The following is a 17,191-nucleotide window of genomic DNA, read 5'->3' as shown; positions in this document are numbered from 1 at the left end:
TGTGAGCCTCAGGGTCGTCATCTGTGCAATGCAGACAACACACACCCTCTTGCCTTGCGTGTGAAGGTGTCCCCAGAACAGCGGCCATCACTGACAGGTGTTAATGACAAGGGGGCTGATCAAGGGCAAGCAGGTGGTAGGAAGTCAGACAAACAGGGAGAGCAGCCGGCCAGGGAAGGGGTCACAGGGCTCCCGGAGCCCAGACGGTGGAAGCTGTTGACAGCGCAAACCCTGGTTTTATTGGTCCGCTTTGTTCCCAGTGAGCCTCCTGCTCAGAGAGCCAAAGGGCCTGCTAATGGTGAGGGAGGGTGGCACCTGCAGACTTCCAGAGTCCAGAGTCTGCAGGGCTCCCCCAGCCCAAAGCCTGCCCCCGTCTTGTGCCTGGGGTGGCTCTAGAGTAATTCAGTGTGGGGCCCAGAGTCCGTTCTTCACAGCAGGAGGCAGGAAAGATCACATAAAGTTCTTTATTACAGACCTACAAAAAATGAGAGAATTATATATTACTCTCATTTGTTTGGGTTTCCTTTTTCCTTCTTTTTACAAAACAACAGCAGGAAAGGAAAATGCAGGAGGCAGATGGGCCAGGCCCTGGGGTCAGGATGAGAAGGGACCGGGGAGGCGAGGGCCAAGCCACTACTAACGCTACAGGCCGGACCAGACTCTCTCCAGCGTCTTGGGAGAACTACAACAGCCCCAGAGGGAGTGGACACAGAGAGGGGGTGGGGGACAGCTGTCCCCAGACCAGCAGCAGCACCATTTCTCGGGCAGCCACCCTGGCAGTTGGCCGGGTTGGAAGCACTGGAGGAGGACCCACGCATGGAGGCCTGGTCTCTGCAGCAGGGGCCCCCGGGGGCCAGACAGAGAGAGAAGGCGTGAAGGGCCTGCACAAAAGGACTGCGAGTTCTATCGGGGTCCCTCCCGGGACCATGGGGCCCCAGGGGGCGAGGGCAATCAGGGCTCTTCCCTGCTCGTCAGCCGATCAGCTTCTTCAGGAAGGCTTCCAGCTGGTCCTCATCCTTGATGCCCACAAACTTGTCCACCACGTCCCCATTCTTGATGGCCAGCACGGTGGGCACAGCCGACACCTAGATGGAGGGGACAAGGGAGGCCAAGGCATTTTAGAGGTGAGGCGAACTCTTCAACTGGACATTCCCAGGCCTCTGCGGGGAAGGCTGTTGGCTTATGCAGGGCAGCGACTGCCTGAGGCCACGGGCGAGGCGCCTTCCCTGGTGCAGGGGTACTGCAGGGCCTGGAGGTCCACCCCTGGCGAAACTTTTCCATTGTGGGCTCCCAGAAGCACCCTTCCTCCCCCGACCACATGACTGACTCACTGGCCCAGTGGTTTGGCTGGAATGATGGGGGATTAAAATAACCCGTGCAGCTGCAGGGCTGGGGGTGGGGCCGAGCGAGGGCCGAAGAGAACTTTCCGAGGGGCAGTCTGGCATGGGGGAGAGGCCAGGAGCTGGGATCCTGGCGTTGCCACCGATCAGCTGGGGGCTGTGGCCAGGCCACACCACCTCCAGAGCCGCACTGCCCGCTCCCATCAAGCAGGGTGGCAGTGCCTGCTTTGGTGGGTTAGGATGGGGATTAAAGGTTCACCTATAAAGCTGAGTGCTTAGGGGCTTGGGCTTGAGAGCTGGCTGACCCCATCCTGGGCTGCCGAGGGCAAGCCACTTTTTCACTCTAAGTATCAGTGTTGTCATACGCAAATCAGACACACTAACGGTACTGATATCAGAGGACACACGGGCTGAATGAAACCAGGCGTGCAAACTCCCAGCACAGTGCCCTGCATCTGGCAGGGCGTTGACAGCGCTAGACCCTGGCGCGGTGCCTGACACGCAGTGGGCACTCTGCACACGGTGGCTGCGGGGGCAGGTCAGGAGAGTCCAACACAGAGCCCCGTGGGAGCCCCTTTTGCTCAAGGCCGCGATGGCTGGCAGGATCCAGAAAGCCACTGACTTGTACTGGACACTGCGGGAGGGGGGCTCGGCCATATGTAATCTGATGTTTGTTTATCATGGAGGTTGGAGATGACATTCTTGGCCTATGAAGCATCTTCTCAAGCTCCCTCAGGGGCCACGCACAGACTATACGCTGTGTAAACAAGGCCCATGATGCTCGGGCACTGGTTGCCACTTGAAAAAATATGTAAACAGAACAAGATAAACACACTTCTTACATACAAGTTAACTACAAAGCAACAATAGTGATTTAGACAAAGATACCAGGTCTTCATGTATCCTGAGTGCTGCCCTGCCCATGAGTCACCTTGAGGAGCCAGTCTTAAGATTTACAATGTTTCAACTGTCAGTTACAAAGGACAGCAGGCCACCCAGACACTGCATGTGACAGGCCTTGCACCCCTCCCCCCATGGGCTTTGGGGACAAAAACAGCAAGGAAGATGACACAGTCCCTGTCCCTGAGTGTGTGCAGGCCCCTTCAAGGACCATCCTGGGGCTGATGTGGGTGGCATGTGTGGGCAGACCCGTCAGGCAATGGGCTGACCACACACATCACTGGTTCCTGTCCTTGTCATTCTTGACTCTGGCACGGGAAACTGCATGACGTGCAAGGGTCCAGCACGTGGTTCGCCCTGTCTCCAGGCACAAGCTTGCTCCTCGATGCACCAGTGCCACTGAGGTTTGATGGTTAAGATTACAGGGCTGGTGCTTTGTTCTTTTGCCCCCTCTAGTGGCTTGTGAAGGAAACGGCCTCAAATCTGCCAACTCTCAAGTACTAGTCAACTTCACTCTTCTTCAATCCCATCCTGTCCTGTTTCTTAATGAAAACAAAAGCTGTTATGTTATGTCATTGTATGAGAAGTGATCTAATTGTTTTTACGTGTCCTCTAAGCAGGACTGTATACTCCCTGAAGTGGCTTGGAGCGGACAGTTTTCCTCAAGACTCCAGATGAGCGAGTCCTGTTACGACTGCACTTGTGTAAATTCACACGTGTGCTCACACACGCAGGTATACGCAGCAGCTGGGCGCACAGCAGTCATGCCACAACTGTACTTTCATGGCCACCAATGTCGTCATTACGGATCAAGGGCACTGTCTGAAGTTGGAGCGCATGCGCGCACACGGCTGGGTGCTTGCCAGCGACTGGACTTCCCTCACCTCCGAGGGGGGAGGACGTGGCTCTGCTGACCCTGACTCTGGCTCAGCCAGGAGGGGCTGGTCCCCATAAGCACTGCCTTAAATGGACGCGCAAAGGTCTGGGGCTCACTCCTCTGGAACCGAGGTATGAGCGTAAGAGGGGCAGTGGCGAAGCCAGACTCTGCATCCTTCTCAACTCCGGCAGCACCGAGGGCAGGGGGCTGGAGGGGGAGGAGCTGTGCTGAGGAGTGCCGCCTCTCCCTGCGCACCGCGGAGGCGCCAGCTGAGGCCTCCGTGCTTGGCTGAAGACCCCGCGAACTTAGGGTGGGGGCGTGTGTCTGTGTGTGTGTGTGGGGGGTCTCTTCCCGCTGACCTGACCTGCAGCCCACCCCCCACCCACCTGCACTGCCACAGAGCTCCCTGTCCGTCCCTGCTAAGCCTCCTCCCATCTCACCCCCGTGTCCCCCATTTGTGAACCGTGAGGGATCTACCAATGGACAGGCACAGCGCTAGGTTTTGCAAGAGATTTTGCAAGAGATCGAGGACCTCGTCCTTGCCGACTGCAGAAGGGAGCAGAGACAGGTCGCTGTCGCCCTGCTCCCACATCCTGGCTGCCCTTTAAGTGTCGGGGACGACACAAAGCACTTGTGCACGCTATCTCCAATTCTTGCCTCTTTCATGATCCGAAGACTGAGTCACAAACACTGAGTGACAAGGGGTAGACCTGGCACTGGAAACAGGGCCTGTTTGACGTCGCTGTTGGTAAAGCAGTGATCAAATTACACCGTGCCTTGGCCCCGGAGCAAGGACCGGGAGACAGACCCTGAGTCCCCGCAGGGCTAGGAAGCACATGCAAAGAACAGCATTCAAAGGATGCATGCTTCAGCTGGGCAACACCAAATGCTTTGTAACAGCTTTTAGACATAAGAGGATTCTTGGAAAAACTATTATTAAGAAAATCAAATCCAACTCTATGACATTCTGGAAAAGGCAACAGCACTATGGAGACAGTAAAAAGGCCAGTGGTTGCCAGGGGCTTGTGGGGAGGAAGGAAGAAAAGGTGGAACGCAGGGGATTCTTAGGGTGGCGAAGCTGTTCTGCATGACGCCGCACGCAGGGATACGGCCATCACATATTTGTCCAAGTCTGCGAGACACGCTTCCCTGGCTGGCAGGCAGCCTGTGCCGGACAGCAGGTGAGAAGGCCTTCGCAAGAGCATCACGGCCCCAGGGCCAGCCCGGGGCTTTAGAACTACTGCTCCTTGATATGCGGTGTCAGGCTCTCCAGTGGCCTCACCCAGATGCCTGTTAGAAATGCAGAAAGTCGGACGTTCTGGACCTGCTGAATCTCAGTCTGCTTTTCAACATCCCAGGTCATGCCCTGGCTGGGGTGGCTCAGTGGATTAAGCACCGGTTTGATACCCTCTCACGGCACGTGCCTGGGTTGCGGGCTGGGTCCCTGACTGTGGGGTGGGGGAGGGGGATTCGGAGCAGGGAGGGTGTACAAGAGGCAACCGATCAAAGTTTCTCTTGCACATCCATGTTTCTCTCCCTCTTTCTACCTCCCCCTAAAAGCAAATAAATAAATAAATAATAAAATCTTGAGAAGCACTGACTCAGAGGACTTTCAAAATAGGGGGGGTATAGTAATGATTGACGTATATAGTACATTTCAGCTATGAAATATTATTACTCAATTGTCTATGAAGTTATATAGAACTTTAAGAAAAATGAAAAGAAAAACGGAAAACAAAAACCCAAACGAGGCACCCCAAATGTTGGCAGTGGCTGTGTCTGGGTGGGTGGCGGGATTACAGGTGACCTCTCCCGTGTAGCAGCTCAGCTGTTTTCTAATGTTTTTTACAGGGCAGGCTGTCAGATGAGGAAATAACAGGGTAAAACTCCAAGGGTAAGGTCGGAAGCAGAAGCCCCAGGGGAAGTGTAAAGGCTGAAGGGCCAATCCCCATCCGGGTCCACAATCTCCCCCCCAGGGCAAGGCCTGAATGACCCGGAAGGGACGGGCAGCCATTCTGCAGGCACCGCAGGTGAAGGACAGCAGAGAGCTCTCCTGCTCCCAGGCCCGGGCAGTGCAGTCTGCGCGGGGGTTGGCCAAGGACACCGACATCCCACGGCCCTGTGCAACTGTTCCTTCCTTCCTCTTTGGGAGACGGTGAAATTCCAGGGTGGGCAGTTGACCGAAGCGTAAAAAGTGGGATGTGATGGGACAGGCATTTGTGTGGGGAAGGAGACCACCCATCCTGACCCATCCTGAGGGTGTGCTGGGCGTGGGCGCCATCAGGAGAGCTCGGGAAGAGGTACCTAATTCCCCACACATAATTTTACGCTGTTTCTCCAACAAGTTACCCAACATGTGGAAAAGCACTTCAGGCCTTGGAGGAAGCTATCCCCGGAGGTATAACGGATCTCTTAGCTAAGACTTCTTCCTCAGGCTCTCTTCCAAAAGAGCAGGTGTGAAGGAAGGAAGCAGAGGGCTGGGGGAGGGGTCAGGAAGCATCTCTGCTGGAGCCTCCTAAGCCTGCAATGACGTCTGTCCGGGGCAAGGAGGCAGGGATCCGGTGACTGGGTCCAGCAGCGCAGGCGGCTTTCTGCATGACCCCTGCGTGCTATTTGGACAGTGGACACGGAGAAGGAAGGACACGATCTTTTAAGAGCCCTTCCCACTCCACACGCTTTCCAGACTTAACACAGGACTTTGGTGCCCAGCCCTCCATCCCAGGCCCCCTGGAATGCAGGCGAGTGGCCTCGGGAACTCTCACCACCACGGTGACCACCGCTGGCAGGGGCTGGGTTACTCTTCTTTGCACCTGCACCTGTTACCACAGCTCCTGGCAGATGGCTGGTGCTCAGGATGTGCCTGCTGAAGCTCCACGGCTGAGGTGGGGGGAGCCTAACCCATCTTAAACCTGCCCATCACCCTGGCCGGATGCAGGTATTTCAAGAGAAAGAGAAATCCAGATTTTGGTGTGAAATCTTCTGAGTTTTAAATATCAGTATCTGGGTTGGCATTTTAAAAAAGTACACGGAAAGCCAGTCCAAACCTGTCACTCGGCAGGATTTGGCCCACAGGCCACCAGGTGCCACCACAGCTCTATAATGCGATCCTTCGCATGGTTGTGCAGACCCCTCCAATATGGCCGCAGTGGCTTTCCCAGCCGCCTGCTTTCACTCCTTGATCTGCCCTCCACTCCAGCCATTCAGTCACGATGGACCCCTCCCCATTCTCTAACTGCAGTGGGTCTCCATGGCCCAGAGGATGCCCCCACTTCTCACACATTTCCTGCTCCTCTTCCCCCAGCATGCTCTGCTCCACAAGCCCTGACGTTCTTTCTGTGAGCAAACCTGAAAGACGCTGACCCCAGGGCCTTTGCATGTGATGTCTGCTCTGCCTGACTGCTCTTCCAAGTAGCTGCATGGTTCACTCCCTACTCCCAGGTCTTAGTCAGGTGACAGCTTCTCATCCAGACCGTCCCCACACTTTTAAAAACAAAAGCCTCCCAGGCCCAAGCTCGGCACCCCCACCCCTTCTTCCAGATTTGTTTGTTTCTCTCCTGTCTATGGCAACTTCAGTGCTACAATGACAGCTGAGGATCTGCAACCGTGACCAATGCCTAAAAAGCCTCAAATTTGTACCACTTGGTCCTTTAGAGAAAAGTTTGCCAACCCTGACCTAAACTACCAGAATGCAGACTCTGTGAAGACAGGATTTTGTCAGTTTTCTTCACTGCCACATCCTCAGCTGCAAGTAACAGCACCTGGCATTTAAGGGACTCTAAGTAAATAATTGTTGAATGAACACACAAGCAAATCAAACACCTCAGGCGACGTCATGTACTTGTTTATGCTGTGCTCTCCGCCTGCCCTTCTTCGTGCGTCATTTGTGGCTCTGCTCAGAGGTTACCTCTAACATGGGACACGTTCCCTGTCCCCTCTACCCTCCTCCACCAGGTACAATCAGTCCCTTTTTTCATGTATTTCTTCCCTCAGCACTTCTTGTTCTATGTTGAAATGATCTGTCTACTTGTTCTTTCCCACTGGACTAAGAGCTGCCTGGGGACAAGCAGCTCATCTTATCTGCACCAGAGTCATGAACGCCTGGCACACCGCAGGGCTCCCAAACGACTGCTGGCTGACGTGTGCATGAAGGCATTCGGGAAGGAAGAAATGTATCAAAGTCCTGAAATAGAGAGAAGCACCTGGTGTTTCGGGTCACGCACTCTACTTCTTAAAGGTGATAAAGAGACACATGTGGCTCAGAGGTTCAACGGTGTCACTTCTGCAAAGCACTCTGAACCCCCGAGAGCTCTAGAAAAACCAAGGCACCTCCGCTTACTCGCTCTCTGGTAGTCCCCAAGACATCCATCTGTTGCACCAGCTATCCACCCCAGCACCCCCCAGACCAGCCGCCCTGCAGCGACCTCCTGCTCACCCCATACCTCATACTCTATGGCGAGGTCTGTATGGTCGTCAATGTCCACCTTGGCCATCACCACCTTTCCATGCTGCTTGGCCACCACCTTCTCTAACCTTGGCCCCAGGATCTTGCAGGGACCACACCACCTGGGAAGGGGAGAAAGGAAGCATCCTGTCAGAAAAGCATTCACCGACCGATCTGTATTCTCCCCAGAACATGCCCTTGACCCACCTCTTTCGGAGGGCCCTTTTGCCCTTATAACCTCTGTTTACAGTGTTTGAATATTAACCTGTCATGTTGACATGCCCAATGGTAATGCGGGGAGATTCTGCAAGAGGGGGATTCTCACAGGTCCCTAACTTCTAAAACCCGGGCCTGGGACTCTTATAAAGGTTACTTCACTTTCTTCAACACACCTAAAAGAAATGTATTGTCATATTGAATACGGGATTTGAAGTTAAAACGTTTGGGTTCAAAGACAGGCTCCTCCCCAACCAGCTGATTGTTCTGGGGCCCAGTTTCCTCATTTGAAAAACACCGGCTATGCGTCTCAGAGTTGTGATGAAAAACCAACTAAGGCAACACGGAGAAACACGCTTTGTGAGCTACAGAATTACTTTAAACGCCTCACTGACTCAGAACTGCAGGGTGAGGAAAACAAGGGCCGCCACATGCCAGTCACTGCACCAGGACCATCTCAGCTTTTCCTATGCAGAGCCCTCCACACTGTGGAGGAAAAGAAAATCGAACAGCTGAGGCCCATACGAGTTAAACAACTTGTGCCACGTCACAGAGCTGGGAAGAAACACAGCCAGGACTGCAGCCCAAGGCTCTGTCCCAAGTGCTCTTTTGGCCCCAGGCTACTCTGCGATCCCCAGGCTCTGCGACCGCGGCTAGCGCGGCCCTGAACACAGGTGTTTCCCTCTAGGTGGTGAGCTTCCAAGAACAGGCGGTCACCCCCAGGTGTGTGGCATTAAGGACAGTGCGTGGCACTGAATGAACGAAGCGGCACCCTATTTATCCCCCATTTTGGAAGCCCCCTCTGGAGTGCCCACTATACCAGGAGGGCAGAACGGCTCTGCCTTCCACAACCCCCTGGCTGATGGCTCCTACTTTACTTTCAGCCTTTAAAATGCTTTCCATTCAGAGACTTCAATTAATGACCTTACAACACCTAAAAGCCCAGTCTGCAAGACCTTATCTCCTATTACAAGCGAAGAAAGGGAAGCACAAGGACATCAAATGGCCTGCCCAGGGTGACACAGTGAGTCAGAGAAAGAATAAGAAAGCAAAAGAATCTGCCAAGATTTGCACAGAAAGCCTCCCAACTTCTAACAGGTGACACCAGTTCTTTCTAGAATGTCTCATTCTGAGGGGTTCGTCCAGTGTTTTTGCAGCCAGGTATCTAGCCAGGCCCCAGAGACCTGGCAATGAAGAAAATCAGGCCAAGGCATTTAAATATCCTGAAAAAAACAAAAACAAAAACAAACTCGTACAGCACTGAAGAGAAACTCCTGCCCACTCTGCACGCTCGGGCGCTGCTCTGGTGGCACTGAAACCTTGTAGCCATCCCTTTCTGGTTTGGGTGAGGGGTGTTAAAATAAAATCAACTCATCTGCAGGGCTGGGGACTGGTATACACCAAAAGCCAGAGGATGCTACAGCTTTATTGTTCTGGCTTTGGTCCAAGTTGAAGATGACTCTGAGCCATTCGGGTACAGAACACAAGTGTTTCCCAGGGCCAATAAGAGCTTTAAAGACTGTCTACTGGTCGGTCTCCTACCCGACTACACTCAGTCTTTGGGAGCAGGGACGGGGTCTTGCCAGTATTTAGAGTGAGTCTGTGTATAAGAACCATCACATGTGGTACTAAGACATAGCTGGCTCTCAAAAATATCTGAACAAGTGACACCCCAGCCTTGGGACCCCAGAACTCACTGTGCATGAAAATCCACAACCACTGGTGTCTCACTGTTGACAACTCGGTCTTGAAAGTCAGTTCCATCCTGGATGTTAAAGGTCGTTGTACAGACTCTGGTGGTATATAACGACCGGGCTTGGCTGGCTGTTACTGTCCGGTCACCGGGACTGCACTGTGGGGTCTGCAGAGCCTTGGAGGTAAGGGGTGCCCACCGACCTTGAGGGGGCTTCCTGGTGATGACGGAGGCCAGGAGCCTCCTCAGGAGAAGTCGCTGAGCCATCTGTGAGGGGAAGAGGCAGGAAGAGCTTCAGCAGACAAGAAGTCAACACACCAGAGGAAGAAAGGTATTTGGGAATATGGGAGGATTCCAGATTGAGGACCAGAAGCAAAATGCAAGAACTAAAGAATCTTTCAGGAGTAGAGGTGAGTGAAGAAAGACTCAAAGGGCAGAAGGCATTGCAAAACAGGACAGGGCAACTGGGTTGACAACCCAAAAAGAAATCAGGGTATCGGTTGCGTTACAACAGAATAGAGGTAGGCAGGAACCACTATTTCCCAAGCACCTGCTGAGGGCCAAATGCTTTACGTACATTACAATCCTCCCAGCTACACTTTGGAGAAAGTTTCTATAGCGTTGTCCATATTACCGATAAGGAATCCGAGGCTCAGTTAAGTTGTGGCAAGCCCAAAGTAACACGACTATTACCCGAGAGTCAACACTGAAACCCTAGGCCGTCTGCAAAGTCCTTACTCTATCAACTACTTTAAAAAAACTATTTTAATGGGAAATTAAGGAAAAAGGGGGGTTGTAAAAGATCAGGAGGAGGAATCACATAATTCAAGGAGGAACTAAAAAGCACAGAAATAGGTGTGTATGGGGTAACTAAAAAACAGGGGACACGTGTGTGGAGGGAACTGGGGAAATCGGCGCGCCACCAGGGACCCTGGCTCTCCGGAGGGCAGGTCCTCCCGCCCGAGACCTCCGCCCACTCGGCCGCAGGCCCCCGCAGGAACGCTCCCGCAGCGTGCCTCAACCGCGACACCACCTCCCGCCTTCCCTACGGGCCTCCTACCTCCCTGCAGCGTGAGCGGAGGGACGCACAGCGCGGCCCGCCCCGCCCGTCAAGGGCACTTCGGCCGTCACTTCCCTAGAGGCGGGGTCTTGACCGTCACTTCCGGGGACAGGCAACCTGGAGCACTTCTCGCTACAGTGGGTGGGTCGGCCCGGATTTTCCACCAATGGGGATGGCGGGGATAGATAGCTAAAGGGGCGGAGCCTCAATTAGGGACCTGAAAAGAGTAGCACACTGGAGGAGACCGGAATTGGGAGGGCCAGCCCTTGGGGAGGGACAGGAAAGAGTGGTGGCTGGGGGCGGGGAGTGGGGGGACCGGAAGAGGTGGGCGGGCCCAGGAGGAGGGTCCGGAAGGGGAGGTGAAAGGAGGCGGAGGCACGAGGGAGGCACCATTGGAGGGAAGGAATGGAGACATGATTCTGGAGTTTGCTAAATCAGTCTGCTTTAAACTCAGCCAGAACTGCCCATCCCTCTGCCTCATTCATTGTCTCCCCAAAACTCCTAAACATGTTTTAAGGTTCTTTCCTTCCATTTTACAAACGAGGAAGCTACACTCCTAAAAACGTATAGTTCCCGTCAAAGAGCAAAAGACCCAGCCTAGGAGCCTAGAGACCTCTTTTTGTCCCTTTTCTGTAACATCAGTGCATGACCACTTGGTTTTGGGCAAGTCAGCCTGTCCCAGGGGCTTCGGTTCCCCATACGTGGTATGAAGGACTGGGCTTGTCATGCACCTCTTTGGAGTTGATGAGGAACTGGGCCACCAGTTAATGGTGATGCTAGGAAGGCCTGCTTTTGGGGCCTCGGGTGAAGCTTGGTACCTGTGAACCTTGGGCCTGGGCCTTCCTTTCACACTTTGGGGTTCCAGAGCTAGTCATCCCACAATGGCCTCTTGTGGTATGTGAATTGTTTTGAGCTAAGGACAATTTTAGCTTCAAGCTCAGGAGTAACAACTGCCCCTCCCTTTAACTACTTAGAATAACTTGAATTAGGGGACTTGCCCATAATAAGAGATTATCAGTGATAATTTTTTGACTCGTTTACATGACAGGGCAAACATATTTACTAAACATCTATTCTTACCATTTTGCAATGAGCCTTTGAAGACCCCAAGGTACCTTTCCTCATCTGTAGCTCAGAATGTCTTATATACTCGTTCTCTTTCTGTCTCTGAACCTCTTCTGCACGTGGAGGTCTCTTGACTCTCTCATGTATGTGAGGTTCCCATGCATATGTAGGAAATTTGGTTATTTTATCTTGATAATCTGTCTCATGTCTATTTGATTATTAGATCAGCCAAAAGAACCTTGAGAGCAGAGGAAATTTTATTGCTCCTGCACAACACCTATTGTCACTGTCACGGACAGTAGGGGTCCAGACACCAGTGTGTCCCAGGCTGGGGTCATAGCCACCTCTTGTCTCCCCTGTACCACGTGCAACCACTCATAGCTTCATATGGTTCTCTGAATACATCAAGGTTTTTTTCCCCCTCTCCTTGCCTTTGCTTTATTTGAAATGCTCTTTTCTCTCTCCACTTGGTAGAACACCTTGATCATGCATCACCTTTTCTTTGAGCAGCATTAATTGCTTCCTTCTCTCTACTGCTTTGTTCATAACTCTTATATAACAATAGATCATATATATCCTTAAAGTAGGGATTTGTAGCTTTTATCTGACTCCACATGCCAATCACCAACCTGATCAGTGCTTCACTCATGGAGGATGTTCCATAGATGCTTATTAAGCCCTGAGTGGTGTGGCTCAGTGGGTAGGGTGTCGTCTCGCAAACCGAAAGTTTGCTGGTTTGATTCGGGCAGACAGCTTTGCAGGGATCTTCTGGAAGGAGATGAGGAAATGCTTGGGATAGGGCCACATCCCCTAGCCACCAGCAGCCATGTCAGTCTGTTACTTAATAAAGTCCCTTGTTAATCGCATGCAGGAGGCTAGATTAGGACATGGCCAGGCATGGCCTTCTCCACCCTATCTGACCTTTTGCTTTTGCCTCTGTCCCTACCTAGGACTGGCTCTGACAGTGGTGATCCACAGAGGGATCCCAGTATCCCCGGCCGGGTCATTCAGTGGGTTGGAACATCATCCCATACACCAATGTTTGCAGGTTTGATTCCCGGTCAGGGCACATACCTAGGTTGCAGGTTTGATCCCTGATCAGGGTGCTGGAGGCAACTGATTGATGTTTCTCTCTCTCTCACTATCTCTCTCTCTCTCTCCTCTCTCTTAAATCAATAAACATATCGAGTGAGGATTTAAAAAAAAATTATACCTAATTTTTTGTCAGATCGGCAAAATATGTATTTTTTGGTTTGCCACAGAATTTTAGTAAGCAGCGTATGTGTGCCATGGGATGCAAAGGTTGAGGATGGCTGCTCTAGACTGCTGCCTCCTCCCTGGCTTAGCCCTAGGGAGAAGCCAGCCGATCTGGGCCATCAGAGGGCAACGTGGGCTCAAGCACGGCAGCTGGCGGCAGGGCACTCAGCAGCGGCTGTGCGCCCACCCGCCCACACGGTGGCAGTGTGGTTCTTTCAGCCTCCACAGCCGGCTAGGCAAATAGGGCACATCCTCATGGGCTGGCTCAGGACTGTAGGGCTGATCACAGGGCACAGGGTGATTCTCCCTGATGGCATGTAAGAGGATGTCGTGACTGGAGGGAGACAACTGAAAAAAAAAAAAAAGGCAGAGAGAGGTGATGGGCCACCCAGTCTAAGCTGATAGTGGGTTCCTCTCCAAGAGGTATTGCTCCTAGAGTATCTTTGTTTTCAGTTTCCATCTGGAGAGTAATTTTTTTTTTTAAAGATTTTACTTATTTTTAGAGAGAGAAGAGAGGAAGAAAGAGAAGGAAACATCAATGTGTGGTTGCCTCTCGCGTGCCCCCTAAGGGGGACCTGGCCCCCAACCTAGGCATGTGCCCTGATGCATACTGAGTTTTTTTAAACGCTGTTGCAGAACAATCGGAACTCTGACTTATGTTTTGCAATTCATGAAGTTGGCGTTATGTCCTGATGTGGTTCACATTCTGTTGTGTTCCCGGCAATGCCCCGTCACCCCTTTCTGAACAGAAAGACTGGGCACTGGAACGGTAAGATAACCCTACATTCACAGACTGGGTACCACTTCGCTCTGCAGTGGTGCACCTGGAGTGTCGTGGCTGCGATGTGAGTGGGCGTACGCAGTCACCCACGCTTGCCCGCCCCACCGTGAAGCCAGCGCCCTCTGTGGAGACGTGCAGGCTGGGGGCAGCGGTGCGTAGGGTCATTCCAGACCCCGCCCCCTTTCGGATTGAGGCTCCTCACGTGTCCCTAATTTTGCTGGGGCGGGGGCGGTGCGGGCAAAGTCTGCAGCTGTGAGAGGCTGGGGAAGGGAGGCAGGAAAGGCCCCTTCCTTTTTTTGTCCCTCACCCTTGGGCTCGCCCCTCCTCCCCATCCTGGAACAGGAGGCAGCTGTGGTTTAGAAAACTGAGCCCAGAATTGGAACTACTTTAACAGGCTCAGCAGCTAGCCCACTGAGTGCCCTCGGGCAAGTCGGTCAGCCCTCTGGCATCGTTGCCCATCTGGGTGAGGCTCCAACCATGCTTACGCTATAGAAAGGCCAGGGACTTTCATAATAGTGAAATAATGGAGAACACATCTGTGCTCTTTCCTGCATGCCTCACTGTCCTAGCACCTTTCCTATTATTCCTGTCATTTTACAAATGAGAGAAATGGAGGTTCTGAAAGGATAAATAACTTAGCCTAGACCATGAAACAAGCAAAAGGCAGAACTGGGACTCAAATGCCTGTATTGGGGGCCAGGTCCCCCTTAGGTGGCAAATCCAGAAAGTGGATGCTAAACAATTCAACTCTATGGAGCCTTTAATATTATCTGTAAATACCCTTTAATGTAAATGCTAGTTGTCTTATAGGTTTGCTGGAGGTGCAAATCACTGACCTGTGCAGGGAGGGAAGGTCTCAGGTGTGGAACCCAGGTTGGCGAACACGTGGGCTTTGGGTGCAAATGGACCTAGATTGGAATCCTGGCTCTCCTGCTTACATGCAATATCATGTAATGGGGCTGGCAGTAGGTATGGGGTTGGCCAAAAAGTCTGTTTCATTTTTTTCTGTAAAATAAAAAACACTTTTTTCATTTTCATCAATAACTTTATTGACTTGGATATTTTGAGTACGCTGACTATCTCCTGCTATTGGCTTCCAGTGGGTAGAGGCCAGGGATGCTGCTAAACATCTTCCAATGCATAAGACAGCCCCACAGCAAAGAATTATTTGGCCAAAATGTTAATAGTACCAAGAAACCTCACAAACCACTTTCAACATGTTCCATCAGTCACAGCACCTTCTCCGTACACTGCACAAATCTTTTTCGGCATTACCTTTATTGAAATAAAATAGCATAATATGCTGAAAATTTTGTATATTTTCTTCCATCTTCAGTATTAAAATGGCTGCACAAAAACTCACCAATTTTGATAAGTTTTTTTTTAAATGCACACTGATACAACAGCTGTCACAATACAACCTAACAAAATTGTTTCAAATCAAGTTAAGAACAACTGAGCACTACTAGAGCCGTTGTATGGAAAAAACTAGATGAACTTGTTGGCCAACTCGATATCTCAGATACTGTTTACATACTGTGTAAATCAAGTCTTAAGAGAGTCATGTGACTTTCCAGGGGCACGCAGCTAGTAGGAGGCAAGGGCAGGCTCCCGTCCAGATCTCCTGATCGCAGGTCCTGAGTTTTTCCCATTGACCTGCAAGGATGTGGTGGGACTAGGTCTGAGGATCAGTATTTTTGTCTTTAGTTTGTGAAAGTGTCACTGGCAAAAGTTACAATGAGGTCCAATGAATAAAAGTGACTTTTATTTTTTTGAGCCTTTGCTTCTTTATGTATAACATTGGACTAACATTATAACAATTCTTACCAATATCCTAGGGTTACTGTGAAGGATTAAATGGAATAACGCAAGTAAGGGGCTCATAGTAAGGGCTCTTCGATCTCAACCTTGAAGTTCATGGAAACTCTCTGTATGGCCCAGTCTATGATCTATCTGTGTGAATGCACCACATCAAATTGAAAAGAACAATTCCGTGGTTGCAAGTGGCTTTTTCAATAAATGTCAGGTGAAGTTGCTTGAGGGCGTGTTATTTAGATTCTCTGTGTCTTTACTGATTTTTCTGTCTAGCTGATCTATCAGTGACTGAGAGAAGGATGTTAAAACTAAGTATGATTGTGAATTTATCTATTTAAGTCTGTCAGTTTCTGCTTCATCTCTTTTGAAGCTTTGTTATTAGGCCTCTGCACATTTATGATTGTTATGTCTTCCTGATGTATTGTCCGTTTTGTCATTATGAAGTGTCTCTCTTTCACTCTGACAATGCTCTTTGTCTTGAAGTTTACTTTATCTCATATTTATAGAACCATTCCAACTTTCTTATGGTTGCTGTTTGATAGATCTTTTTCAATCCTTTTACTGTCAGCCTATCTGGTACTTTATAAGTAAGTACATCTTTTATAGGTGGCACATAGTTGGGTCCTACTTTTGTATATTTTTTATAATCTCTGCCATTATATTGGAGTGTCTAGTTTGTTTACATTAATGTAATTCTTGATATGCTTTGATTTAGGTCTCCTATTTCACTATTTGTCTTCTGTTTGTTCTATGTCTTTTATTCTTCTGTTTTTCCTTTCCAGATTTATTTTGGGTTAATTGAATATGTATCTTTGGAATTCAATTTTAATTTACATGTTGGCTCCTTACATATATACCTTTGTGTTATTTTTTTAGTGGGTACTCTAGGAATTACAATATATATTCTTTGTGTTCCAAAGTCAACTTAGAGTAAATATTGGACACATAAAGGAATGTAAGAACCTTGCAACTAGAACCTTCCCATCTTTTATGCTATGCTATCATATGTGCTACATTTATAGGCTAAGAACCCTATAATATAATGTTGATAGTTTTGCTTTAAACCGTCATATGTATTTTAAATAAATTAAAAGAAAATACAGTCTTTAATAATTGCCCATATATTGGCCCTTTCCAGAGCTATTCAGGTTTTTTTTTTTTTTTTTTCCTAAGACTTGTGAGCATTTAATGAACTTTACTCTCTTGAGGCTTCAAGCTACCAGGACACAGTCCCCCACCCCCCACCCCAACACCCTTAATCTTCTCCTCAGCTCTTCTGCTGAAGAGTTTGGCTTGCACAGTGACTGGCTGCTTTGGGAGCTTTCCCTTCCCTAGGACTTTGTAGTAGCCCGATTGCACCACATCAGCGATAGGAGCAGCTCCAGGCTGGTTTTCGGTAGTACTTACCCGTGTCTGCTCACTGACCAAGGTCCACAGTTTATCAGTGACAGTGGGCAGAAGCCTTGGTCCCCTTTGGTAATGCCCCACCAGCTTTTCCGAAGTAACCTGGGCGATATTTGCTGGAGCTGATCCTGTGGTGATGTCAGCTACCAGGATCACCTTGGCCTCCCGGATGCTTCCTGTGCTTGCCAATGTGGCTGTGGCCGTGACTCACACGGCCTTCAAGTTTCTGGGTCTTCCTCAGTCTGGATGGCATGTTGGTGGCGAAGGTGTAAGGTTCTTCAGTCCTTGAAGGGACCCAAGTTTTCACCTGGTATCATTTCCTTTCAGCTTAAAGAACTTACT

General features: G+C 50.5%; 1 protein-coding gene and 1 pseudogene across 3 annotated transcripts; both read right to left on the bottom strand.

The window, feature by feature from the left end:
• Nucleotides 1-202: 202 nt before the first annotated feature.
• TXN2 (thioredoxin 2) lies at nt 203-10,615 on the bottom strand. 3 transcript variants are annotated; one of them, XM_054574530.1, is made up of 5 exons: nt 10,528-10,615; nt 9,472-9,734; nt 7,557-7,680; nt 967-1,085; nt 210-477 (listed from the first exon to the last, which is right to left on the bottom strand). In XM_054574530.1, the coding sequence occupies exons 2-4, from the start codon at nt 9,732-9,734 to the stop codon at nt 972-974; spliced, it is 501 nt and encodes a 166-aa protein (XP_054430505.1). In that variant the 5' UTR covers nt 10,528-10,615; the 3' UTR covers nt 210-477; nt 967-971. The 3 variants fall into 3 exon arrangements, with proteins under 3 accessions (XP_054430506.1, XP_054430504.1, XP_054430505.1); XM_054574531.1 differs by lacking the exon at nt 10,528-10,615 and adding an exon at nt 10,045-10,409 and having other exon boundaries at nt 203-1,085; XM_054574529.1 differs by having other exon boundaries at nt 205-1,085.
• A 2,325-nt stretch (nt 10,616-12,940) lies between these two features.
• On the bottom strand, nt 12,941-17,102 carry LOC129071301 (60S ribosomal protein L27a-like; annotated as a pseudogene).
• Between the last annotated feature and the right edge of the window lie 89 nt (nt 17,103-17,191).

The sequence above is a fragment of the Pteronotus mesoamericanus genome, unplaced genomic scaffold (assembly GCF_021234165.1).
Source record: "Pteronotus mesoamericanus isolate MK-2021 breed Mesoamerican mustached bat unplaced genomic scaffold, CSHL_Meso_final contig_263, whole genome shotgun sequence".
Classification (NCBI taxonomy): Eukaryota; Metazoa; Chordata; class Mammalia; order Chiroptera; family Mormoopidae; genus Pteronotus; species Pteronotus mesoamericanus.
The sequence above is the reverse complement of the archived record's forward strand: the minus strand, read 5'-3'. Positions and strand labels throughout refer to the sequence as shown.

Coding starts and splice junctions, on each gene's coding strand:
- TXN2 (XM_054574529.1), bottom strand. CDS start 9,734: ATGGCTCAGCGACTTCTCCTGAGGAGGCTCCTGGCCTCCGTCATCACC. Junction 7,681..9,471: donor GTTGTGGATTTTCATGCACA/GTGAGTTCTGGG, acceptor TCCCCTTCCCAG/GTGGTGTGGTCCCTGCAAGA. Junction 1,086..7,556: donor ACCTCGCCATAGAGTATGAG/GTATGGGGTGAG, acceptor CCCTCCATCTAG/GTGTCGGCTGTGCCCACCGT.